General features: G+C 49.3%; 1 protein-coding gene across 3 annotated transcripts; it reads right to left on the reverse strand.

Annotated features, from left to right (window-relative positions):
* Positions 1–9,601: 9,601 nt before the first annotated feature.
* Positions 9,602–20,862, reverse strand: COPZ2 (COPI coat complex subunit zeta 2). 3 transcript variants are annotated; one of them, XR_010318355.1, is made up of 10 exons: positions 20,748–20,862; positions 19,933–20,007; positions 18,074–18,155; positions 17,407–17,498; positions 16,902–16,957; positions 16,351–16,428; positions 13,641–13,692; positions 11,916–11,954; positions 11,156–11,270; positions 9,602–9,942 (listed from the first exon to the last, which is right to left on the reverse strand). XR_010318355.1 is itself a non-coding variant. In XM_003414671.3 (9 exons), the coding sequence occupies exons 1-9, from the start codon at positions 20,856–20,858 to the stop codon at positions 9,895–9,897; spliced, it is 633 nt and encodes a 210-aa protein (XP_003414719.1). In that variant the 5' UTR covers positions 20,859–20,862; the 3' UTR covers positions 9,602–9,894. The 3 variants fall into 3 exon arrangements, 2 of the variants coding, with proteins under 2 accessions (XP_003414719.1, XP_064127250.1); XM_003414671.3 differs by lacking the exon at positions 11,156–11,270; XM_064271180.1 differs by lacking the exons at positions 11,156–11,270; positions 11,916–11,954.
* Between the last annotated feature and the right edge of the window lie 4,931 nt (positions 20,863–25,793).

Raw genomic sequence — 25,793 nt, forward strand, 5'->3', positions numbered from 1 at the left:
CACACAGACACACTGCTTCCCATGATGCTCCCAGGTTCGGTGTGGCTTGTTTATAGGTGGTCTCAGATGCCTTCCCAATAAGCAGCCTTGCCAGTGATACTCTGTGTCCCTTCTCCAGGCTTGGTAGTGGGGAGGGTGTGGTTCTTCAGTGAGGCATGCAGGGCCCTGGGGAACCTACTAGGCTTTCTGTTGGGGAGCAGCGTCCCGTCTCTGAGACTCTGAGGCTTCATTACAAGATTCTAACCAAAGGCACCCTTTCCCAACATCCCTGACATCAGGGCGGGGTAATAACAGAGGCCTATGTGTCAGAATCAACTCCACAGCAGTGGGTTTTATTTTTATTTTTTATCATAGGCAAGGAAGGAGCCCTGGTGGTGCAGTGGTTAAAGTGCTAGGTGGCTAACCAAAAGGTCTGTGGTTCCAATCCATCAGCTGCTCCACTCATGGGGAGAATGATTTAGCAGTCTGCTCCCATAAAGATTACAGCCTTGGAAACCCTATGGGAGAGTTCTACTCTGTCCTATAGTGTTGCTATGAGTCAGAATCGACTTGACAGCTCACAACAGCAACAACAACAATGTAGTCAAGGGACGCTTAGGAGGACAGAGGGGCTGGGAGTGAGGGCAGCATGGAAGCAGGACAAAACATTCAGGAGAGGAGGATTAGATTCTGGGTACAGATCCCACATTCCAAACTAAATCACAAGCAAGGAAGCCCAAGGTGGATGGAGTAAAAAATAATTTCACTTATGGGGAGCGACCCCCTTGGAGTGGTGAGAAATGGAACCACACTTGTTCCAGAAGAGCTATCAGTGCCAGGGAAAGCTTGCTTAAACACTCCCACGACATTCCATATGCCAGCCTTGGGCCCAGTGTTTGCTGCAAAGTCCTGAGCAGTAGCAGCGAATGAGAAGAAATGCTACTCTGGGCTCCTGTTCCTCTGAGTTGACTAAGTATCCTCATACTAGAGCTAGAAGGGCCTTTAGAGATCTAGAATAATCCTTCATTTCACAGACGAGAAAACTGAGACCCAGAGAGGGACTATAATTTGTCCAAAGATCCCAAAGCTAGCGAACGGTGGAACCACGTTGCATTTTCTGTTATGGAGGCTGCTGACCCCCCTCCCTCTTCTCTCTCAGAGGCAACCGGCTGGGAACCCCTGGTTTCCAAGAGGCACAAGCAGAATCCCAAATATCTCAAGTCTTTCCAAGCCCCTAGTCACCCTGTCTCCTAAAGGCCTTTCACCTGAAGACAGCTCCACTGGGATGACAGCTCCCATTGGACCTGGCTGGCCCAGGGCCTCTCTCAGGGGGTAGTGGGTGGGGAGGGAGCTTTTGTGGAGCCTCCCTCAGTGGATTGTCTGCAGCTCTGTCTTTGTCTGTCTGTCACTCAGAAGTGAACCATGGGGGAGAGGTCAGGCTGGCTGGTGGAAAGGGAGAAAGAGGCTTGTCCCTGTCAGAGAGGGGTAGAGAAGAAGGCAGGCGGGGGCCACAGCTCCTTCAGCCTCCTCATCCCCCTCTCCTCTCCCACCTCCTCAGCTTCCTTAGGGAATTCCAGACTTAGGCTCAGGAAGGAGCAGGCCTAGGTAATGGACACCTACTTGTCTTAGGACCAGGGCAGCAACTGCCCACAAAGACCTTTCTTCTTGTCTTGCCCTGTGAAATCATGGGTCTGCTTTGGAGATCTGTTCCCTTGCCCTGCCTGTCTGGATGAAGAGGCTGCACAGGGGTGTAACTCAAGCCTGCTGGGAAGGGGTTCCATTGGGCTCCCCATTCCATACAACCACCACTCTGGCTTCATGCCTGTGCTTGCCTGTCTCCCCTGCATCCCACCTGCCTCATCCGATTCCCCAGGCTCCCCTTCTTCCCACCGCAATCCCAAACAGGCCCATCCCCTGAGAGACCCTGTTTTCAGGCTGCCCAGCTTCCTCTGTACTCTGATGCATTTCCCCAGATTGTGTAGTTTCCAATCTCTCCTTGTTTCCCCTGCACACGAATCTACCTCCCCAGATTCAACTGTTTTCAGGCTTCTCTATCTCTCTCTCTGCCTCCTGTACACAAGCTGCCTCCCTAGATCCTGCTGTTTCCAGGTTCCCCCTTGTTTCTCCGGTACACAAATTGGCCTCTCTGGGTTCGGCAGTTTCCAGGACCCTTTGCTCTCTCACTAGGCTGTTCCATCTCCCCAGATTCAGCTGTTTCCAGGCTCCCCTCATTTGCCCTGTACACGGATACCTCTCCCAGGCTCTGCTGTTTCTAGGCTCCCGTTTCCGTTGTACACGGATCAGTCTCTAGCTTATGTTGATCCCAGCTGCCTAAGGGATTCAGCAGGTTTAAGGAAAGTGGAAGAAAAAAAAAGATAGAAAGAGGAGGAGAAAGATTGTCACCAAAGAAGCTTCTTATTTCTCTTGTGACCCAGAGCCCTACTAAGCAGCTTGCATACAGCAGCTTCAGGGCCTTTGACACTACAAATAGGTCCCTTGAGTCGATCTGCCCTGGGGACACCCCAGGATCTGAGCTTTAAGCTGAACATCCTTTGGAGCGGCCCAGGCTTGGAGTGGGGTGTGTGTGTGTGTGCTTGCGTGCACATGCACTCCCAGTGGGACAGGCAAGAAAGAGACTTATCAAGCCCTGAGCCATCTCTCAGACCCCAGCCTTACTTGCCTCTCTTCTGCTATTTCCTCCTTGCCTTCCCACCCCTATTTGCCTCTTTGCTACCTGGTGCTGCACCCTAGTTTCTCTTCACTTATTCAGATAGAACCTAAAAAAAAAAGGATACCCCAAATGCACCCCCAGAACAAAATGGATACAGAGCTAGAGGCCCACACATTTGTTCTTCAGGTTTTCAGGATGTCATAGTATGCATCTCAGTCCCTGGAAACTCTACACCTGGCCTAGCATCCTGGCCTGTTCTCCAGCCTTCAGAATGCATTGTTTCGTCTTTGATGCATAAAAGCAGACTTCCTGCATCCTGATTCTTGGATCCAGGTGTATTCTGTCAAATTTTCCAGGATTCTTACCTTCTCTGATTCTTTCACTACTGCCCTCAAAGTTTCTGCTGGAATCTGAGGAAGTGCATCTGATTTCCCATCTCCTTCCTCTCCTCACACCACTACCCACCCACTAGTCCAATCTCAGCCATTTTGTCAGCCAAGATGGGGCAGCGCATAGCAGGGGCAGGCCCTCGGGGCCCAGGGCAGTGCCCGAACAGAAGAGAAGCCTTTCTTCAAAGGGAAGCCCACACTCGGACTCAGACCTCACTGCTCCTGGGACCAGAGAGCAGCCTCCTGCTCAGCTGAGCCTCAGTTTCCCCACCTGTCGAGTAGCGATGACAATACCTGCCAACCTCACAGAGGCAGGCAGTGCAAATCAAATTATGTATGTGGAGGAAACATTTCTTTTAAAGCGCACTTGACAAATGTGAACTTTTTACATGAATCATATTAAAAGAAACCTGTGTGTGAAGCTATTTGGTACATAAATTCTTTCTTTGTCTGAAAATAAATGCAGTGGATGGTAGGCATTTATTAATTATCGAAAACATACTATTGGAGTTGGTTTTCCTAGAAACTGTACACAATATCTGTATACGGTTGTCAATATTCATTGAACTGTAGACTTAAAATGGATGCATTTTAATGTATGTAAATTATACTCAATAAAGCTGATTAAAAACATGCAAAGAAAATTATGAATTGGGGTTTTGAGTCAAAAGCTCTGCTATTTTTCTTTCATTGCCCAGGAAGGCACTCTTTGTCAAGGAAATTATATTTCTGAATGTTAGATTCTGATGCTGTGTAGAAAGCATGCAGTGGGGCAGAGAGGATGAGCAGGGTTTCAGGAAACCCTCATTCCTGCCCTGGCTCTGCCACTTGTTAGTTGTGTGACATTGAGCAAGTCATCCACTGAGCTTTAATTTCCTCATCTGAGGGTCTACTCCAGCTTGCTTTCCCAGAACCAACAAACTTCTTCTTTCTCCCTCAGAGTATAAGATTTATTTAATGCCCAAGCCCCTCAACATCCTTCCTCAACCTCCCAGCTACCCTGGGGTCATTCAGAAGAGTTGGAGGGGGTCTGGTTTTCTTGACAGCTTATTCCTTGGAGGCCCTGTTTCCTCAGTGCAATTGCTGTGGGGGGCTCCCAGGGTCTCTTGCCCTCACCGTTACGATTCTCCTCTGTGGTCTAGGGGATCGAGCTCTAGGAATAGACTCCGATGCTCAGGGCTCTGTAGGATAACTGCCACCAGGTAGGAAGCAGATGCCCTCTAGATACAGTTCTTCCAGATCTTTCCACTGTCCAATCTTTGATCCCAGTCCCTCTAAGAAGGATGGAAGTGGGTCTTGCCTTATAGCGCCATCTTCTGGGCAGAGCTGTGAGAGCAGCTTCTTCTTGAGGCCATCCACAGAGCCTGTGAGATATTTTTTGGTCTGTTTTTATCTCCTATCTTCCCCCGTACCAAGTTCTGAATTCTGTACTTTTTCCAGCCCCCTCTCCCCAGGAAGGAATGTTCCAGGAACTCTCCAACTTCTGAACACAGGGCCGTCACTCTGGAGTGGTAGGAGGGTCCCCAACCCACTGAGACCCAGAAGCAGTTGAAGCCAGCTTCTACCAATCATTCCACTACTGAAGCCAAATCTCCACAGTTCCCAACATACCCATCCCAGGAACCCTATCAGTCACAAAGAAGTTGCCTGGAGGCAGGAGTATAGACGTCATGACTTCCAGGATTTTCTTCTATCCTTAAGTTCTTCTAGATAAGACTTCATTGGCAGCCATGAGAATAAGATACATATTTTCAATGCCTTAAAAATCACGTATCTAGATAAAGAGAAATTGTGGATCTATTCAAATGGAATCAGATCTCTCCTGCCACTTTTTCTTTCATTTGGTCTGGGGTGTGTGTGGGGGTGGGTGGGTGGGTGGGTGTGTATCTATTTTCAGAGTAGGAGTTGGTAGGGATGATAAGAGAGCACCAAATACATCAGTTACAAAGTGGATTTATTATTATTTAACATATTTTTCAGAATCTAAATGTCCAAATGAAGACATTTAGAAGACTTCTTTCAGCATGATTGCCTGAAATTAGCTGAGCCAATTCAAAAGCTCTGAGAATGGACTTGATTTTTTTCAAACTGCTTGGTGAAAAGGATCAATGATCAAGCTGGGTGGCACTGTTTTAGATAAAGAATGAGAAGTGACTAATGAAAATAATTTCCTTCTGTGGGTCATAAAATGACCCTATTCCCTTCTTCAATTCATATCTCATGTTGCTGGCAGAATTTTGCTCTCAAAGCACAGACCTGATACCATTTAACTACTTGAAAATCTTCAATGGCTCCCTATTAACTTCAGAATACAAGCCAAGCTCTTTAGCTCTGCGTTTGGCAAGAAGAGCACTGGATAATGGAGTAAGTCGGGAATGGGTTTAAATCTCACCTCTGTGCCCTAGACAAATTATTTAAGCTCTTAGGCCTTCAGTTTCTTCATTTGTAAAATAGGACTCACAACAACTACTTCCTTAGGTTGTTTTGAGGATAATAGTATTTTTTTACAGAGTAGGAAACTCAGTAAATGGTAGTTATTTTTTAGCATGGCATTTCTTGCCCTCTGTGATCCAGTTGTGACCTGTCTAGGGAGAAGCTTCATGTCTCAATACATCCCAGTTATCCAGCCATGCCCCCTTCATCCTCCATTTGGGTGACATTTGCCTACTTGTTTAATCCCTTAAACAAGATAGGGCTTCTACACATCTTAGCTTTGCTTATATTATTGCTCCCTTTTAGTGTCTCTTTTCCCATCTTCTTTCTGTCAAATACTGTGTAATACACCATCTCCTCTGTGAACCTAGTCTATGAATGTTTATAATTTCATTATCTGCATACACAAGTTTGTTCCCAGACAAGCTGTAATCTCCTTGAATCAGGAACTGTCTTCCAATTCATTTTAGAAGCTCCCACCAACTCCCAGCAAGGTGCCTGCCTCAGAAAAGCCACTGAGGAAATGTCTGTTGAAAGAATTCATTCCAAAAAAGAATTTAATTTTACTACTTTTTTTTTTTGTAACACTGCTTTTCTTTCCAAAGAGACCATTTTAAGGGATGGCACTCATCTACACGTACAGTATAAATTCCACATTTGTTTCACAACCACTGCCATTTCATTGAGATTATTTTCCATTTTTTGTTGGCAGAGATGAATAGGGAACAGTTTAGGACCATACAAATGGTGATAGAATGATAGTTTGGTAGCCATTTGATTAATTTTTTTTCCTTATTTAAGTATGACTCACCCCAATTTTTTTTTTTTTCACCTAGAGCAAAGAGCACAAATCTTAAACATAGTGCTGCGAATTTTTACCACTACTCAGATCAAGCTATAGAACATCATTTGAGTTTTAAAGGTATTTCTACCTTGAAATCTCTCGCAAATCCCTTCCCTCTTTTCAATCCCCCACCTTCACCCCATTGTCCTGTTGGCCCCAATCGCTTCCCAATCAGTCTCCCTCCCTTTCTTCTTCCCTTTCTCTGGTTCGTGATAAACACTCAAATATTGAAATGAATGGATGCATACTGTTGAAAGGATGAGACACAGGTTTTGGGGGGGAAAGGTGGCCTCGTAGGGTTGTACCCAATCTGCTTTGGGTAAATTATTTGCCTACCTCGGGTTCCGGAGTTAATGGGTAGCTATTGGGACTTCTGAGGTAAGATTTTTTTCCTCCTAAAAATATAGTAGAGTTTCAAAAGGAGCTTGAGGGCGCAGAAAGTTTGAGCCTCAGGCAGGTCCCCAGTCACCGCCCCCCCCTCCACCCGGAGTCCCACCCCTACTCCCTTGGCCTGGCTGCCCCCGCCTCCGCCAATCCGCGCCCACAGGCAGTGACACCCGCCAGGCCGCAGTCCAATCAGCGGGGAGCCATCCATCACTGTCTGAATACAGGCCAATCCGACAAGCCCTACCTTCCTGCCAATGACAGGAAAGCAGGGAGCGCGCGGAGCCCGAGAGGGGGCGACTGGTTCTTGGCAATATAAAGGGGGCCCGAGCGCCGGGCGGCGTATCCTCTGTGCCCCTAACTGGATGTGGGTATGGCTAACGTCCCCTCCCGCACCAGAGCCCCTGGGTCAGTGTTTCTGTGCCCGCCCTGAGGCTCGGCCCACACTCCTGGGATCTGGGTTTCAGACGTACCCCGATGCCAATTCAACGAGAGGAAAGGGGGCGCCCTGAGCCTCCTTCCTCACACACACTCGGGACCCTCTGCGTCGCCCACAAGCGGGAGGCGGGAGGATACAGAATGACGGGGAGGGGCCGTGGGGATGCGAGGAGACGGGAAGGCAGACCCAGGCAGCTCCCGCCCGGAACCGCAGACCGCCCTTCCCGAAACCCGCAGATGGCGCCTTGCCCGCCCAGTCCTCCCCGCCCGCCGGCTTGGGCCCGAGATAGCCGCTAATGAGCCGTCTGGGGAGAGCCAGTGCCAGCCGGGAGAGCTCTGGGCCGACGGCCAGGCCCGCCGTCCCGGCGGCTTTGCCGGGCTGCGGGCGCCGAGAGCCGGCCGGAGGGCAGCAGCCGGCCGTCCCTCCTGCCCTAGCGAGGTCTCGCATCGGCCCCCAGAAGACCGGCCTGCAAACTCGGGCGCCTCGGGGAGGAGCAGAGCCCCCTCCCTACAGGCCTTCCCCGGGTCCTCCTGTCACACTGCGCTGCCCTCCAGGCTCGCCGTCTCCCCTCCCATAGTCCTTTAGCCACAGCGAGCGAGGAAACTTTGGTCGCCTCTCTGCCATTACCGTGCCTCCTCGGCTCTCTCCTCTTAACCCAGTACAGACCCTGTGTGGGCGAGGGGGTCTGACGTCCCTGGGGCAGGGTAGCGCTCTGGGAAGCCACCTCTCCCCCAGCAGCTCCCTCTCGGAAGCCGGGCTCTGCGAAAATTGCTGCAAACATTTAACCTTTCAGAGCCTCAGTGTTCCCTTCAGTACAATGGGGATAGCATCGCGTAGCTCACAGGATTCAGTGAGCCCCAGTACGTGTGATGCACCAGGCTCCTGCCTGTCTGCCCTCATTCCGGTCCCAGCACAATTGGAATTGGTGGGCCAAGGCGTGAGTGACTGGGTTGCTAGGAAGCGATTTCGCCCCTCCCGGCCTTGCGGTTGCTTAGGGGCGGTGGCCGGAGCCGGGCACCGGGTGTGGTCGCATATTTGCCAAAGTATTTCTGGAGAATTTCTCATTTCCCGTCGCCACGCTGGTCCCTGAACTCTATGGTATTTAATTGCATACCCTTTTCCCTCCTTCAGAGATGCTTTTTGAACTGTTTACTGGAATGAGTGGTACACATAATGTTTACAGTGTGTATGTTTACATAATTATACTTCTATCATTTTTCTCTAATTACTAAAGTAGTCATGCCCTATGAAAGTATTTAATTCTTGCAGGGTTTTATAATGTAGGTCGCGATAACCCGCAGGGACAGGCCCTATTAACACCCCAGGCTTGCTGCTTTCTTATTTATAGTGGCTAGTGGAAATTGGTGTGCCCACGCTGGCGAGGGACTCGCAGGGAGGGCACGCAGGCTGGTTGCTAAGCAACGCGCGGGCGCCAGCGTTGGAGACCAGCCAGGAGCTCAGAAGAGCAGTGATTGGTCCCGCCCTGGGGGCGGAGTTAATCAGGGGCGCGCGACCCGGAGGGAGCGAGTTTCCCGCAGTTCCCTCCAAGTGGCGCTGCAGGATCGCGGATGCTGTCCAGGGGCGGGGTTTCCCGTCGCGCTCGGTGCCCTCGAGGGGCGGGGCGGGGCGGGGCGGGACTTGAACTGACAGCTGCAGTCTGCAAGGGATTAGAGGGAAGCGAGCTGCGCCGGAACGGAACGTTAGACACGCTAGGAGACAAACGTACAGAGAAGCAGAAAGTGTATACGTCAGGGAAAGCGAGAAACAGGAGGTTCTGGGGCAGAGGGAGAAAAGGACTCGCGTTCCACAGAAATGCATCTCCATCCTTCGCGTCTTGTCCCTGGGATGCTCTTCCGCCCTTCTTTCCCTCCGGACCTGCAATCCTTCACACCCAATGGAGCGCAGCGGGTACACTGGACACATGCGTAGTGGGGGCTGACCGATGCTTCCCCGCCCGCAGCACCCAGTCCGAGCCAGGGCAAGCTTGTAGGGCTCGAGTGCCCAGGGTATGTGCCAGTATAGGAATTCTGCAGTCCCAGGCATGCCAAGAAAAATAGTCACGCTGTTCCTCAGTTTGTCCGGAAGAAGCCGTACTCCCTTCCCTTCCAGAGGCTGGGAATGGAAAAAGTGACTCAAAGAGTCCCCAGCAGGGCCACCAAGTGTGTACTGCACACACAAAATCCGGTGTCATCTATTACTCTCCCTTTCCAGGAAGTACGCACTGTTCTTCCCATTGTTACTCTTTTACTATGTCTCACAATCCTACACAGCCCATCCCACGACACATGGGGCCACGTGGTATCAGTGTTACACTCTTCATTACCTTGAACAGTTCCCTTCCCCTTGACTAACCCCCCTCCACAACCACAAGGATAACACCTTGGTACTGGGACTCCCTGAAGACGAGCCACAGAAGTAAATGAGTCTTGGATCTGGGACACACACACACTCACACTCTCCAGGCCAGCAAACAAAAGCAGGTTTATTAGGGCTCTGGGGCCAGGAATGCCTAAGGTCTGAGTTAAAGCAGCTCAACTGGTTCTCATGCCCTAGTGGGCAGGCCAGGGCATGGGAAGGGATGACTCAGTGCTGGGGCCAAACCTTTGCATTTCAGAGTCCCTGGCAGGGACCTCAGAAGTCAATTCCAGGAGGAGTCTGGGGACGCAGAGGAGTTTCTCCTGTCCTCTGGGGTCTTTGGACTTTTTCCAGGACTGGGGAAATTTTCCAGGGGTAGGGAGGCTTACATCCACAGCCTTCATTTCAGTAATGACCATCTAATTTGTTCCTTGGCAGACTGAAGAACCTGAGGGTTGGCCGAAAAGTTGAGAGAAAGAATTGGTGGGAATGTCAAGGACCTTTTTACCTAAACACTGCACAGAGGGGAAAGTCTACGACCCATCTTCCCTAAGCATCCCTGCAACTCCTGCTCACTAGGTGGCAGCAGCCCATCTCTGCCTGGCTTAGGTGGTGATGGCAGCCTAAACTGGCTGCAGCCAGCTCCCACTCCAGGCCAGAGCCTGCCCAGCCACCCAGTTCCTGCACCTGCACCCTGTAGGTGTGGTAGTGGCTCCCGTCTCCCCTATGCCATTCCAGCCCCCACCCACAGTGTCACGTCCAGGCGGAGACTGGGCCCACGCTGGGTACTTCCTGTGCTCAGAAGCCTCAGCAAACGCCTAGCTCTGGCCTTGGCTGGCACCCCATGTCCACTTGCTGCTGATGTGGCATAGCTGGCAAAGAGTGGCTGCTCAGTCCCTGCCCTGGGACACCTGCGCCCACATGTGTGCACTCTCACCCTGCTGAGGTGTCTCAGCCCAGTGTCTGCGCAAATCCATACCCCGTGCACATACAATGCCAACACAGCTGGGGCCCCAGCTATGTGTATACCAGTCCTAAAGCCATGCCTTTGACCATTGAGCCTCATTCCTTCCCAAAAAGGTTCTATCCCACCCTGTGTATGTCCCCCTCTTCTACACAACCTCCCTCTGTTCCTGGGGACAGCCTGGCCCTGAGGTCTTCCCAGAACCTAGCTGCAATCTAACTTTCTCCTCTTTTATCTTTCATTCGTTTTCTGCAGCTTCTTGCCTTTTATCCAAGATTCTACCCACTAAGTGTGCTATGTCTTTATTCTTTTCTTCTCTGGAAAAATAGTAACGGTTACACACTTACTGAACATGTCTAACTTGCTGTGCTAAGTGCTCTCATGCATTAGCTCATCTAATCTTCATAACAACTCTATGAGGAGGGTCCTATTCATCTGTAAAGCCCAGAGAGATTGAGTAACTTGCCCTAGGTCACACGGCTCATAGATGGTAAGGTGGAATATAGATCCTAGAGTGCCTTACAATAGAACCTGTGTTCTTATTTGCTCTACACATCGCCTCCTTAACTTCTTTCCGCCCTGAAAATCCCCATGTGGCTGCTTTCATTCCAGCAGGGTCTAAGGAAGCACGGAGAATCAGGAGAAGGGAGAGTTAGGATGAGTGCCAAGGGCAGTGACAGGAAAGTAGGCACCACACCTGGGGCTCCACACGAAATGGCACAGACCCATCTTGGCCCGGGGCCACATAGTGGAGGTAGTTAGTGCCAGGGCAGGAAGATCCATAAAAGCAGGATTAGTCTGGGCAGAAAGACCTGCAGACAGATAGAATGGAGGTCAAGACAACCTGACAAGCAGGGCATTTGCACAGCTGGGAGACCAGTAAGTCCATGGACACAGGCAACCCCCACCCCAACCATACACTGCCAGATAGGCCCATGCAGAGGGTGTGGCAGAGTGCACATTTCCATGTCCAGCTCACTCAGGGGCAAGGTGGTAAGTGGGGAGTGGGGATAGTTAGATCTGTCATGGGTTTAAGAGTTCTTTAACAATCCTAGGGTGCACCCTAAGTGCCTAGGGGTGAGGGTTTGGAAGCAAACTCATATTTTGGTATCATTTCCAAGTTGCAGGGGAGCATCACGGGCCTGTCTCCAGATTGACTTTGGGGACAAGTGACCCAGCCAACTCCAGGGTGCAGATTATCCTGTGTTTCAACCCAACTAAATCAAGCAAGGAGATGAGGTTGGCTGCTGGTGACACATCCATCCACATGTGAATACCCAACTCCCCGCCACCTTAGAGACCCTGGAAACCTCCATCAACTCTCTCCAAGAGATGGCCTATCACTGCCTCTGCCCCTTTCTCCTGCACCCTGATTTCTCAGCCTTTATCACCTCCCTGGGCCCCCCTGGGGTGCTCTGCTCTCCTTGGCCTCTAGCCCATTTCTGGCCAGGGCCTACCTGGGCCACGCTCTGTTCAGTCAAGCCGCCATCATCTGCCTGCAGAGAAACAGTCAGAGGGTGGTGTCAGGTCAGGGTGAGGGTATCAGGTCAGAGGGGTGAAGGAGAGGGCCTTGGGAGTGGGGTGGTGCAGTGGTTGGGGGTAATCTAGTTGAAGTCCTGCATCTTTCATTTGGAAGCCAGGACACCTGGGGCCCTTCTATAGTGCATAGGGGTTAAGGTGTGAGGGGAAAAAAAGAAGAGAGGAAAGGTCTCATCTAGGCCTGAGAAAGCCAAACTAGGCAGGGTGATTCCTATCCATATCTCCCACCGCATAACCTCAAGGCCAAGAAAACCACCTGGTGTCTCTTTGAGGATTTATGTCCCAGTGTCTGTACTTCCCACTGGAGTCCCTGGGTGGTGCAAATGGTTAACGTGCTCACTGCTAACCGAAAGGCTGGAGGTTCGAGTCTACTCAGAGGCACCTTGGAAGAAAGGTCTAAGGAACCACTATCAAAAAATCAGCCACTCAAAAGTTGTGTGACAGACATACTTACAACAATGACAACAACGAAAAGAGTAGCTGCTGAGGCTGCTTATGTACAGCCAAAAACCTCATGGGATTTGGTTTGTTGGTTCGGAGGTTTAGGATCATGGTTTCACGGGACATCTCAGTTAATTGGCCTAATAATGTCTTTAGTGCTTCTGTTCTGCCTCCTAGTTTGTTGTGTAGTGCCTGGGGTCCTGGGGTCTTAAAAGCTTGCAAGCTGCCATCCAAGGCACAACAATTGGTCCCAATTTGCCTGGAGTAATAGAGGAAGAAGGAGAGACAGGAATAGGACGAGGAAATGGAATGTGTGGCTAATTGCCTCCATGAACAACTGCTTCCTTTGCCATGAGACCAGAAGAAATGGATGGTGCCCAGCTACTGTTACTGAACATTTTTATCAAAGATTCTATAGAAGAATCTTTGATCAAAAGGAGGAAAATGGAGAACAGAATTTCAAATTCTCATCGATTCCAGGCTTTCTGGAGCCATGGAAGCTAGATGAACCCCTGAAACTATTGCCCTGAGATAACCTTTAAACTGAAACCAAAAACATCCTCTGAAGTCTTCTTAAAAGTCTTCTTAAACAACAACAAAAAAATAGTTTAGCTTAACTAGCAAAAAAAGGCCTGCCTTGAGCATTATGCTCTTTTAAGAACTATTTATATGAGATCAAATTAACAACCACAACTTGAAAGATTAGATAGGAACCTTAGAGGACAGTGAATTTATGTTCATGGGGGAGGAACAACTCAGAAGAGGATGAGAATGGTTGCACAACTCGAAGAACGTAATCGATGTCACCGAATTGTATATGTAGAAACTGTTGAACTAGTGTATGTTTTGCTGTGTGTATTCTCAACAACAATCAGCCACTGAAAACCATACAGAGCCCATTTCTCCTCTGACATACATGTGCACACGGGGTTACCACGTGTCAGACTCCCACTAGGGAGACAGGGGCCTGGTGATCCCAGAGGGGGAGGGGAGGGGACAGGACTACGTCTTTTTTTTTAACTGGCTCCCTCAACTGCCGCCCCCAGCAAATGTTATCATTCATTGCAGTGGTTGGTTCTGCAGAGGAGCTTGGGTACCCACCATCCTGGCCCTGACAGCGCCCCACACAGGGAAGACAGAAGGGGTGGATTGCCCAGCCTGGAGGAGATGGGAGTGATGGGGGTATGCAGGAAGACTCTTACCCGAAAATTCACTTTCTGGATCACTTGCTGGGGGTCACTCTCTAGAATCACGCTACAAGATGAGAGAAAAACCAGGAAGAAAATTGGTGCCATGATTCTCCCCTCTGCCTCCTCTCCCTGCCAAGCCTCTTCCCTCTCAAGGCATACTGCAACCAACTTCGCCCACCCCCCTCCCCCCAGGTCTCTTCTCACTGATATGCTCAAAGCAAAACTCCCTCAGCTGTGATTCTTCTACATTTCAAACCCATTTGGTCATCACTGAGCAAAAACATTGAAATCAGGTGAGAGGCAGTCCAGTCTAGAGTGACCAGGTTATCAGAAGCAGGGGCTCGCAAAACTCTGAGCTCTTCAAAGTTCACTTCACCTTCTGGGTCCAGGGATGGATTACTCTCTATAATAAGACTCAGAGTGGTGAGGGAAGGGAAGCCTCCTAGGGTTCTTATCTTGTTTCACTATTGTTTTACGCCTTAGGGCCATGCGGTGCAGAAAAAAAAAAAAAAAGAGGCACTCCAAAAGTCAAAATTTATCTTCCCCTCTTTTTTCTTTTTAAATTGTGGTAAAATATACATAATGTGAAGTTTGCCATTTTAACCATTTTTAAGTGTACAATTCAATAGCATTAATTATATTCGCAAGGTTGTACAACCATCACCGCTATTTATCTCTAAAACTTTTACATCACCCCAAACAGAAGCTCTACCCATTAAATAATAATTCCCCATTTCCCACTCCCTGCAGCCCCTGGTAACCTCTAAACTACTTTCTGCCTCTATGAATTTGCCTCTTCCAGATTATTTCATATTAGTGAAATCATATAATATTTGTCCTTTTATGTCTGGCTTCTTTCACACTTAGCATGCTTTCAAGGTTCACCTATATATTGTAGCATGTACCAGAACTTCATTCCTTTTTAAAACTGAGCAATATTCCATTGTATGTTTATATTACACTTTATGCATTCAACCCAAGTAATGGATCCTTGGGTTATTTTCACCTTTTGGCTATTGTGAATAATACTGCAATGAATACTGATATACAAAGTATCTGTTTGAGTCCCTGCTTTCAAGTCTTTTGGGTATATACAGGTAGCAGTGGAATTGCTGGGTTATATGCTAATTCTATATTTAACTTTTTGAGGAGCCATCTAACTATCTTCCCTTTTGATAGACCCAAATGTATCGAGGCTTTTCTCAGGTAATGGGCACTCTTATGATGCACTGGGGGCACTATGGAGCCTTTTGTGGGTGTGTGCAGATATCACTGTGGGAGGGTGGGGTGGTACCACCTCCGTCAGAGATGACAGAAACTGGGTTTTCCTTCTCATCCTGTGAGGATCCCTGAGGGTAGAAGCTTAGTTTTCTTCTTCTTTTGTACCAGTCAAAGAGAAGTGAGCATACATTTGAGAGCCTTTTCCAGTTCCCCACCTGGGCTGTGCATCCCAGCCCCAGGCTCCCTAACCAGAGGCTGTTTGATTCATAAAGACAGAGGCATACTAGGCCAAAGCTCCAGTTTGCATGTTGCCTCCCTACTGGCACTTCCCATCATGGGAAACTGGGCTTTCAAAAGAAGCAGAGGCCCAGAAGCTTATAAAACTTATACTTCAGGTGTCCTCCCTTATATAGTCACTTCTAAGGCCCCACATTTCATTTTGTATTTGTAATGTTGTAGGGTTTTTTTTTCTTAAAGGTTCCCCTAAATTATATACATTTCCAGCTCTGCAAAACTTAATCTTACTCCACTCACTGGATCCCAGTAACTAACACAGGCTTAGCAGTAGGACACAGTCAATAATTATAGAGGGAGGAGGAAAAGAATTCTGCAGGACCTATTTCCCAGAGCCCTCCTCCCCCACTCTGTGCAGTGGTATACCATGTAATGGAAAGAACACAACCTCTGGAACCATGCACGTGGTTTTAGACCTTGGTCTTGCACTCTTAAGCTGTGTGACCTTGGGCAAGTCACTTCAATCTTTGAGCCTCTGTTTTATCTATAAAATGGATGTAATTATAGAGGCATGTAGATGTTTTTAAAGTGCTGAAGAAGTTTCTCTTATCCTTTTGCCCCAAAGCTGGAACTTCTTTTTCTCCCTGAATATTGCCCCACGAGGAAATTCACCAGCCAAATCCTTTTCATAAGGACTCCTCGCTTCTTAAGACTATAATAGCATGTGAAGAGGAGACAACCTTTATTAAAAAAGTACTATGAGTTTCAAATGCATCACCTCATTTAATTCCCACCATCCCTATTTTAAAGACGGAGAACCTAAGGCTTAGGGAGAACAGGTAACCGACCCCAGGTATAGGAGTTGAGCTCTAAGAGTAGAAGGTGTGAAGCTAGTAGGCCTTTCCCTGATGAAGTCCTTCCAGGGAGGGGCAAATTGTCTATGCTGCCTGCTTCTCCTGGGCACTGGAGATCAAATTAGAATTCCCCTGAATCCTGCCTATTCAACGTTCTACCATTTTTTGACATCAGGTACTTTTGTTTGGGTTTGGATTTGGCTAATACTGAAATCCATTTCCAACTCCATGGTCAGGATCGGGGTAGGGATAAAAGGTAGAATGGAATAACTGGGAATATGCTGGTGGAAGAGAGGGAGTTGGCCAGAGAGCCAACAATGTGCATGATGTAATCTAGAGCTGATGATCCTTCAAAGAACCCTCTTGCTTTGAGTGTCCCTGACCATTCCCTCTTCTCTCCATCCCTTCCTCACCCGCCATCCACAATTTCATCCAGCACCAGGAAGGCTCCGTCCATGTTCTCCAGCAGCCAGCGCTTCTCCACATTCTTCCTGAAGGCAGACATAAGCTCTTGAGCCTCCCAGTGGCCAGGGGGAACAGGGACCCTGCCTAGGTGAGGCAGATACTCCCTCTCCAAAGACTGCCTCATTCTCCATCCACCTCCAACAATGGACTGGGAGGGAGCATGTAAAAAGCAATGAGGGCAGGGGTTGGGCAAGGGGTTCCTGAGCACAGGGCAGGTCTGCTTTCTTGAGCCCCACCTTGCCCAACTTCCCACACTTTGGGCACTGACACTACATCATCCATGGACCCAGAGTCCACCTGGCTGTATCATCCTGCCTGGCTCTGCTTGGATGACCCCAAGGAAGTCAGGTAAAGGGCAGGAGGGGCCTTGGGGGAGGTTGCTCAGGTTCCAGTCTCAGTCTTGCAGGGACTTCAGGAGAAAAACAGGGAGGAAGGGCCCTGCCTCTGTGATGCATCGAGGTCTGGGGGCCTGGGGGTCTTGGAGGGCAGAAAGTCTTACCTTAACATGTGGTTCAGAGACTCAAACAGGCAAGTGAGAACAGCCATGAGCATCAGCTGGGGATGGGAGGTAAGGGGAAGAAAACAAGAGCTTGAGGTTGAGACGACCTCAGCACCTGCCTGGGCAGTTCTCCCTCTTCCAAAAGGTCTGGGCTGGAGCTGTAGCAGCAGACTGACTGCGATGTGACCTTAGAGGGGACTTCCTGTGTCTGGGTTGGGAAACACAGGAGTGTTCCACTAACAGACACTGAATGTATCCTTATGTTTAAGAAAGAAACAAAGGCTCCCTGCACAGAGAGTGCTGACCTCATTTCTGGTTCTCAGGGAATCTAAACGGCATCATGGATATATATTGTCCCAAACAGAACCATTCTGGGTGTCCCCCATCCAGGAGCCTGGAAGAAGAGGTACCAATGGTGACCTCTCCAGAATTCAGTCTCTATCCCATATTCTGAGGCATTTCCCGCTGACAGACCCTCTCTGCCACCCTGGCCTCCTGAATTTACCTCATTCTCATGGGATGAGCCCACCACATACAAGAAGAGGTCGATGCTGCTCTTGTAGACAATGGTCATGCCCCCAAAAAATGCAATCTCGCCTAGAAGTAGAAAGGGCTTTCAGTCCTGGCCACCTCTGCCTGGCCCCAGCCTGGCCTCTCTTCCCCATCTCCAGCTTTGTGCGTCTCCCTGTATTTCCTTCTTCCTTTTCCAAGGAACCCTTGGAAAGACCAGCAATAGGGATATAACCATAAGACTCATTATGACCTTCCCCTGCCCTCTACTCCATTTCTAGGGACTGCCTCATTTTGAGGAGCCAACAAACCAAGTTCAGGATCAAACTCATGCCCAAACCCCACATGCATAGTTCTCTTTGGTGAAATTCAGGCAGAGTGTGTGTCGGGGGGGACCCACAACACAGTTGGCCTCTTTGGCTGAGAGAGAGGTCTAGTAGTGGTGGTGGGGAGGAGTCCGAAGAGGGGCGGAATGCAAAGCAATACGGAATGAAGGTCCCTGGAGGAAGACAGTGGAGAACAGCTGGGAAGGAGAGGAGAGCCTCTGAAGAAAAGGGAATGGCCCGTGGGTATATAAAGGCCGGCAGGGACAGATGTGTCCAGATGGAGAAGATCACGGTGTGCAACTGAGAGTTCTGGTGGAGGAAAAGGCAGACACTTACTGTCGGTCCGGCTGGTCTTGTTGAAGACATTTTTCTCAAAGACCATCTGCTCCTTCGTGGAGGGGAATGTGTCGTCATAATACTATGAGAAGGGGAAGGAGAAGGGGTGATACCTGTCCCACAGAGCCTGGCTCCTCCCAGGCTGTGTGGCAGGAGATGGTGGGTGCTGGCCAAGGGAGACCCCGCCATGATGGCCTGCCTCCCCTTTATTGCCCTCCAGGCCTGCCTGCTCACTAAACCAAACCCATTGCCATCCAGTCAATTCCGACTTACAGAGACACTATATGACAGGGTAGAACTGCCCCATAGGGTTTCCGAGACTGTTATCTTTATGGAAGCAGACTGTCACATCTTTTCCTCGTGAAGCAGCTGGTGAGTTATTTCCCCATAAACACAAATTCTAAGCAAAGAATGTCATAAAATGTAGAGGAGATTTGAGGTCTGATTTTGGAGTTCCCTCTTGGTTTCCTAGAGGTTCTCGTACCCTCGGTGGATGCACCGTGTGTTCAGGATCAGGGTCGTCACCAGCCACTCTATTTCTACACTGACCTGAGCTTACGGGAAAGATGGCAGTGCCAGGAGTCCTTACAGCAGTAACCATAACAACGGCTACCAATTACAGAAAACTTACCACCCCATTAAATAGCTGAGGTAAAGTAGGGTATGAAGAAGCCAGGTAGCTTCCTTCACATCTCACAGCCTGAACGGGGCAGAGCTGGGATTCAACACCAAGGAGAGTCTGACTCCAGACAGGATTATGGTGAGTATCAAATAGCTAGAGACAAGTTCCCAGCACATATTGCAGAATTTAAGTCATTCTTTTTTCTCTTGAGTTTAGTGAGCCTCTCTCTGACTCAGTTTCTCAAGTTGTAAAATGGATGAGCCCTGCGAGGAGAGGCTTTGCCCCTGATCCACCTCAGACCATCTGCTGGGGTGAGGTGTGATCACCTCTCAATTTTGTGAGTGTGGATGTTACCTTTTAGTACCTGATCTGTTGGCAAATTAGCGATCTCCCTGGTGGCCCCTGCTGTGGGGGAACAAGCTCATTAGGATGTTGTGAGAACAAAAAAAAAGATTTTGGAAGACATCTTCAGCCCCAAACAAAAAAAAGGACAAAAATCTATACTTCATTTCATAGCTAGTTTAGATGCTATAGCCCTGCTGATACAGCTCATTTTGTCAACTATGGAAATTTATTTTTGGATTTTCCTAGTTTGGTTAACTCAGGCCATGTTCACTATGATGGATATTAGATCATTGAATGGCGGTGTAGTGAAAACCACCCTGAGCTACAAGTTAAAAAACTTGAGTTCATGTCTCCTGATATTTACAGCTTGTGATCTCAGGCAACTCATTCAGCTTCCCTAGGCCTTATTTTTTTCACCTGTGAAATTAGAGCGTTGGATTATAAGGTCTCTAAATTCTAGTTCTAAATTCTTAGGCTCCTGCAACTGTGTTTATGAAGCTGTAGGAGAGAAGTAGAAGTGGCTTCTTCAGAATTTGGGGACCAGGACTTCTGGGTCCCAGGCTCTACTCCATTGACCCCTTAGGGGGTCCCTTCCCACACCCAGGGTCCAGCTGGCCAGTGAGAGGGATAACAAAAAGACATTTCAAGGAACAAGAGTAGAAAAAGAGGAGATCCTCTGTCCTGCTTCAGGGCCAACAGCCTGACAGGCAGAGGGATGGCCAGGATGACCTCTGGAGAGATCTAAGCTGAGTTGTTCCACATTACAGACCACAGTGAGTCTCTTCCAAGAGGGGAGAGTCAGCTGGGTGGGGACCTCTGCTCCTGGGGCTGCACCATTGTGTGGCTTCAAGCCCCTCTAGTGTCCACTATGTGGATTAGGGTGGGGGGTTACCTTGGCCAGCAGCCGGCGCCCATCATTATCCAGGATGAAAACAGCCTTGATGGTGTAGAGGGAAGGTTCCTGCAACTGACACAGGGGAGGAGAGCTCCTTTGGCCCTTGAAGCAACAGCTCTCAAGGTGGACGCCCTGCCATTGCCTCTCTGGGATCTGTTAGCTCCAGGGGTAAGCCTTCAGGCTTCAGCGACCCCTGCTCCAAAAGTCCACAGTGGGTCAGGCCCAGCCCCACTGCCACCCGGGCCAACTCCGTTGCCTTCTCTACTTCCAGGCAGATGTTCCGCTGCAGGCCCTGGGTGGGCACTGTCGAGTGCAGAAGGTCCCTCGGGCCCAAGTTCTGTCATGCACTGACTGCTCCAGAGCCCGAGTCAGAGTGTATCACAGAACCTGGGCCGGGGGGACAGCGGCGTGAGCCTCCTCCTTCCAGCTGACCCCCGGCCGAGGCTGGACCCATGCTCTCAGCGCGCCCCCAGCACCCTGGCCGGGGTGGGCCCCAGAAGCACGCACGGCAGCCTACGAACACACCACCCTTACCCCTCCGAGCGGAATCTCAATCCACCCCGCGTCTACCCTCCCTATCACTGTCCCAAATTGATCCAGAACTTCAGCCGACTCAGGAGTCTGCACCCGGAGGAACTTTTTGTCCCCTGCTCTGAGCCCGGGCCCTCTCCCTGGGGCTGGTCAGGGGTGGCACAAAGTTCCCAGCCGCCGCCGCGCGAGTTGTGGGTTGGCTATCCCTCACCCCCCGCACCCCTCTCCACCGCCAGGGGACCCCGGGCCCCCGGGCCCCCGCCCGTCCTCCCGCTCCGTACCCGAGGCCCCGCGGGCTCCCCGGCTCGAGTGGGCGTTGCCGGGACCCCTGCCTGGGCCGCCGCGGCCCCCTCCCCCGGGTGCGGACGTGGCCAGGCCTCGGGCCGCTGCATTCCGCTCGCCTCCTCGCGCTGACAGCGCCGCCCGCCCTGCGCCGCCCCCGGAGGCCACCGCCCACTTCCAGCCGGCAGCGCAGGCCTCGCGGCCCCCGTCTTCCCATCTCCAGTTCTTGTCTTTTCTTTCCCCCACGGCCCTTGCCCTCTTCTAGTCTTCCTACCGCCCCCGCCAGCCCTCTCCGCCACGCGCCCCACACCCCCAGCTCCTTCCTTCACTTCTGATTCCCCTCTCCCCTCCTCGCCTCCTTTTCAGTCCTTAAAGCCCAGAGCTCTCATATCCTCTTTGCCCCAGGACCGGCCCTTCTTCCCGTCTCCTGCCTCCTCTCGCCGCCTGTGGGTGTGGTGTACGCGGGCGTCCGCAGGCTGTCCTGGGGTCAGCAGAAGACACAGGCAATCCCCAGTTTTGTCTCTTGACTCCTCTTAGGGTACCATCGGACAAATCTGTCAGGGCATTCTTTGGATATTAGGGGCAGGTACTTCAGTGAGAGCAGACAAGGACATCTCTGAGCAGTCCTCTGTGCAGAAGAGGCTTTCACAGCACTTGGGGAAGGGAGCCATGGCCCCTGGGACACTTCCTGAGACGCCTCCCAAGACATGGCCCAAAGTGAACCAAGACAGATGCCTAGTAGCATAAATACTCCACTAATGACATCAGGCTTTGCCACCGGTTTTGGTTTCTTTGGTGGACGAGATTCCACCCCAGGATACCCCAGCCAGTGGGAAATTCACACTTCCTCATGCATTTACCCTTAACATCAGGTGAGTATTTTACATTTAAACCAGGGCTACAAACTGGTTCCATTGGTTTGAACCCCTGCTGAGAATTTGCATTTCTAAGAATTTCCCTGGTGAGAATTTGCATTACCGCCCCAGATATACTGAATCAGAACCTAAAGTTTAACAAGATCTACAGGTGATTCTTACGTATAACATCCTGGGAAATTGTTAGAAATGCAAATTCTCAGCAAGGGTTTGAACTAGAGTACCGGTTAGAAGCCCTATTTAAACATTTTCACATACATTATCTAACATAACTCACACCTGTGAGATATTAACCCATCCCATTGCTGTCGAATTGATTTTGACTCACAGCCCCCCCATAGGACAGAGTAGGACAGCCCCATAGTATTTCCAAGGAGCGGCTGGTGTTTTGGAACTACCCACCTTTGGGTTTAGCAGCCGTAGTTCTTACCCATTGTGCCACCAGAGCTCCTGTGAGGTATTAGGTAGGTATTGCTCCCACTTTAGAGATAAGGAAGGGGAGACTCAGTTTGTGGGACATTTTCAAGATGTTTGGGTGCCCTCGAGTTGATTCCTACTCATAGTGACCCATGTGACAAACTGGAACTGCCCCATAGGGTTTTCTTGTCTGTAATCCTTACGGAAGCAGATCACCAGGTCTTTCTCCCCCAGAGCATCTGGGTAGGCTCCAACTATCAACCTTTTGGTTAGCAGCTGAGCCCTTACCCGTTTGTTGCACCAGGGCTCCTTTTCAAGATGGTATAACTAATAGTTGAGTGGGGATGGAACCCAGGCTTTGGACTCAGTTTCTTCTCTGTTCTTCTCTTCAGGGCCTCTTATGTTGTGTACCACACTCACTCATCAAAGATGACTGGGTAATAGGATTTTCCTCTTCTGAGTAGCAACAAGCCTTATTAATCTTCAAGTCTCTTAAATGTCATCACTCAAAGGTCCTCTCTGACCATATCTAACATGATAGGATAATAGGTCTCTCCTGTCACATTCTCCATCTCAGTATCCTACTTCTTTCATCATACTTTTCTCAATCTCTAAATGTCATTTTTACTAATTTGCTTATACAAATGTGTATAGTCCTTCTCCCCATTGGGCTTTGAGCCCCACAAGAATGGGGGACAATGCGTCTGTCTTGATCCCTATCAGATCCCTGGTGCCTTGCACAGGGCCTGGCACATGACAAGGACTAAACTGGTATTTGCTGAGTAAATGATTAAATAAGTGACTTCACAACGAAGAAGATAATGTATAAATATTTTAAACAAACAATAAAAATGTACTTACTTTGGAAATAGTGGTAATGGCTGTACAACATTGTGAATGCAATTAATGGCATTGAATTGCATACTTAATGTTAAAAGGGAAAATTTTATGTTATATATATTTTACTACAATAAAAAAATTTAAATGTACTTGTCAATGAAACCATACTTCATATGTTGAACAAATATCTATTGAGTGCTTATCCTGTACCAGGTACTTTTCTAGTCACTGGGATACAACAGTAAACAAAATAAGCATCTTTGCTTATGTTGAAGTGTTTATTCAAGTGTGTGTGTGTGTCTGAACAAAGATCTGAAGGTAGAGTGGGAGAGAGCCATGTAGACATCTGAGAAAACATCCACTGAACCTCTTTCTATGATGATTTAAAAGGCACATTCCAGTCCTCCTTACAGGCTATCCAAGTTATAACAGTGAACATTAATCAACACTATTTGTTACAATAAGGGAAAAAAAGTCCCAATATTTGGGCTTTTTATTTGTTTGGATTCTAGATCATCAGAAGTTACTGTCAATGGTCCTGTCAACTGGGTAAGTTATAAAAAAAATACTGCCTTGATTATTTTGACACCTTAATATTTCTGTGAGCTAGTCAGTTTTTAGTTTGTATTTACAAGGACAGCACCAGAAAGCCTCCAGGGGCATTTCCCAACCTCTGTTTGGCATCTGGTATCCACTACAGAAGAGGGTCAGCCTGCAGAAGAGGGGAAGGAGAAGCGGGAAGGTAGGGGGACTTAGGGAGCTGGTGTGGCTCCATGGGGAGAGGTGGGTGAGTCACAGAGTGGATGAGAGGAGGCCCAAGAAGGAAGCTTATGAACGACAACATCCTCCTCACCACTCCCTCCACGACTGTTGCTGCTGGTGTTATCATCACCAGAACTCTTCACATCCTAAGTGCCCTCAGCTTCAGCTTTGCAAAGAAGAGATTTTCCCAATGATGGCCCTTCCCCAGACTCTCCCCAAAGAAACCTCAGGGCCCTACTCTTTCCTCTTTCCTCGCACCCACCCCCCCCCGCCCCGCCGCCACCAGCGTGAGGTGCACCTTGAATGTATGTTGACACTAAGTGTGCACTGGGTCAGGACAGTATTTTCCACACAGTATGGCCCCAGAGGACTTGAGAAGTATACAGCACAGCAGAAGAGAATCCACTGGACAGCCTAACGGGAATGAGGATGAGGTGGGTCCGAAAGGAATGCAGCCTTGTTTCCCTGCTCTCTGTGCTCCCTTCAGGGTGCGGTGGGGTGGGGAAGGGAGCTTGTGGAATAGCTGGACTCCCTTTTGGTCCTAAAAATACACACATCCCTGCCCTTTGGAGTCTCCAGGAAGTGAGCGATTTGAATGGGGTTCGGCTTCGGGCCTTGGTAGATCTTAGAGGTGAGACCAGCTGTTGCCTCTGACTCACCCTCCTGCAGCCGCATTTCTGTGCTGTCTGTCCTAGGATTTCAGCATCTGCTCTTGTGTGACAAGAAGAAACAGCTCCCTTGGGTAACAGCCTCTCTCCATCCTTCCTGCTATAATGTCAAGAGGGGGAGGTGTATATGTGGAATATGAGGCAGAAATGTGTGTGCTTATGGCGTCCTTCAGGGAGAGAATGAAAGCTCCCATGCCTGTCTGCAGCATGGGCTTCCAGCAGAACATCCTAAGGACGGCTCTTATTTCTTCAACACATTTGGCTTTCTCTGGGACAAGGTGGTGGGGTAGGTGAACAGAGAGTTGGGAGAGAAAGGGGCCTGACACAGCCCTACCCAAGTGCAAGTGGCTTTTATACATATGATCTGATTTTAAACCTTTGTGAATACGTGTATTATTCACTCTCCTGAGCCCAGAATAGCCCAACTAGAAAGTGGCAGGGCCAGGTGTTTGAACCCAGCTCTGAGTTGATAGCCCCCACTCTTTTTACCTCACAATAGCACCTCCCTGAGTGTGACATGCCACACTGAGAAGTATACGAAGAAAATCACCCAACGTTGTTTGGGACACAGGCCACTAATGTGGTGAGACACACAGGAGAGCTGAACTCAGCTTCATCAACTGTCAAACCAAGACATGAGTCAACAATGGGGTGTTTTCATTGTATAAGTCAAAGAAGAGAGTATCTTTGGCCTGAGAAAGATGAGGTGATGATTCTCCTCTGCATTGCCACTGCGGCTCTTTTTTACCCAACTGGATTCTTGCTCTAAACTAGTGATTCTCTACTCTGGCTGCACCTAAGAATCACCTGAGGAATTTTACAGTATATTGTTGCCCAGCCCAGCTCTTGAAGCCTCAGATTTAATTGGTCCAGGGTAGGACCTGGACCTGGGTTTTTTTTTTTTTTAGGCTGACACATTTACCAATGTTTTTAGTGAACTAAAAATCTCAAAACCAAACTCATCGTCGTTGAGTCAAATTTCTGACTCGTAGTGATCCTATAGGACAGAGTAGAACTGCCCCATATGGTTTTCAAGATTGTAATTTTTTTTTTTAATTGTGCTTAAGTAAAACTTTACAAATTAAGTCAGTCTCTCATACAAAAACTAATACGCACCTTGCTATGTACTCCTAGCTGCTCATTCCCTAAGGAGAGAGCACACTCCTCCTCTTCAACCTGTATTCCCCGTGTCCATTCAGCCAGCTTCTTTCCCCCCTTTGCTTTCTCATCTCACCTCCAGACAGGAGCTGCCCACATAGTCTCATGTGTCTACTTGAGCCAAGAAGCTCACTCCTCACCAGTATCATTTTCTGTTTTATAGTCCAGTTCAATCCCTATCTGAAGAGCTGGCTTTGGGAATGGTCCCAGTCTTGGGCTAACACAGGGTCCGGACCTCCAGGGTCCCTCCAATCTCAGTCAGACCATTAGGGGCCTGGGTATGTTCTACAAGCTCTCCAGGTGATTCTAATGTAAAGCCAGGGTT

This window comes from Loxodonta africana, chromosome 18, assembly GCF_030014295.1.
Source record: "Loxodonta africana isolate mLoxAfr1 chromosome 18, mLoxAfr1.hap2, whole genome shotgun sequence".
Lineage (NCBI taxonomy): Eukaryota > Metazoa > Chordata > Mammalia > Proboscidea > Elephantidae > Loxodonta > Loxodonta africana.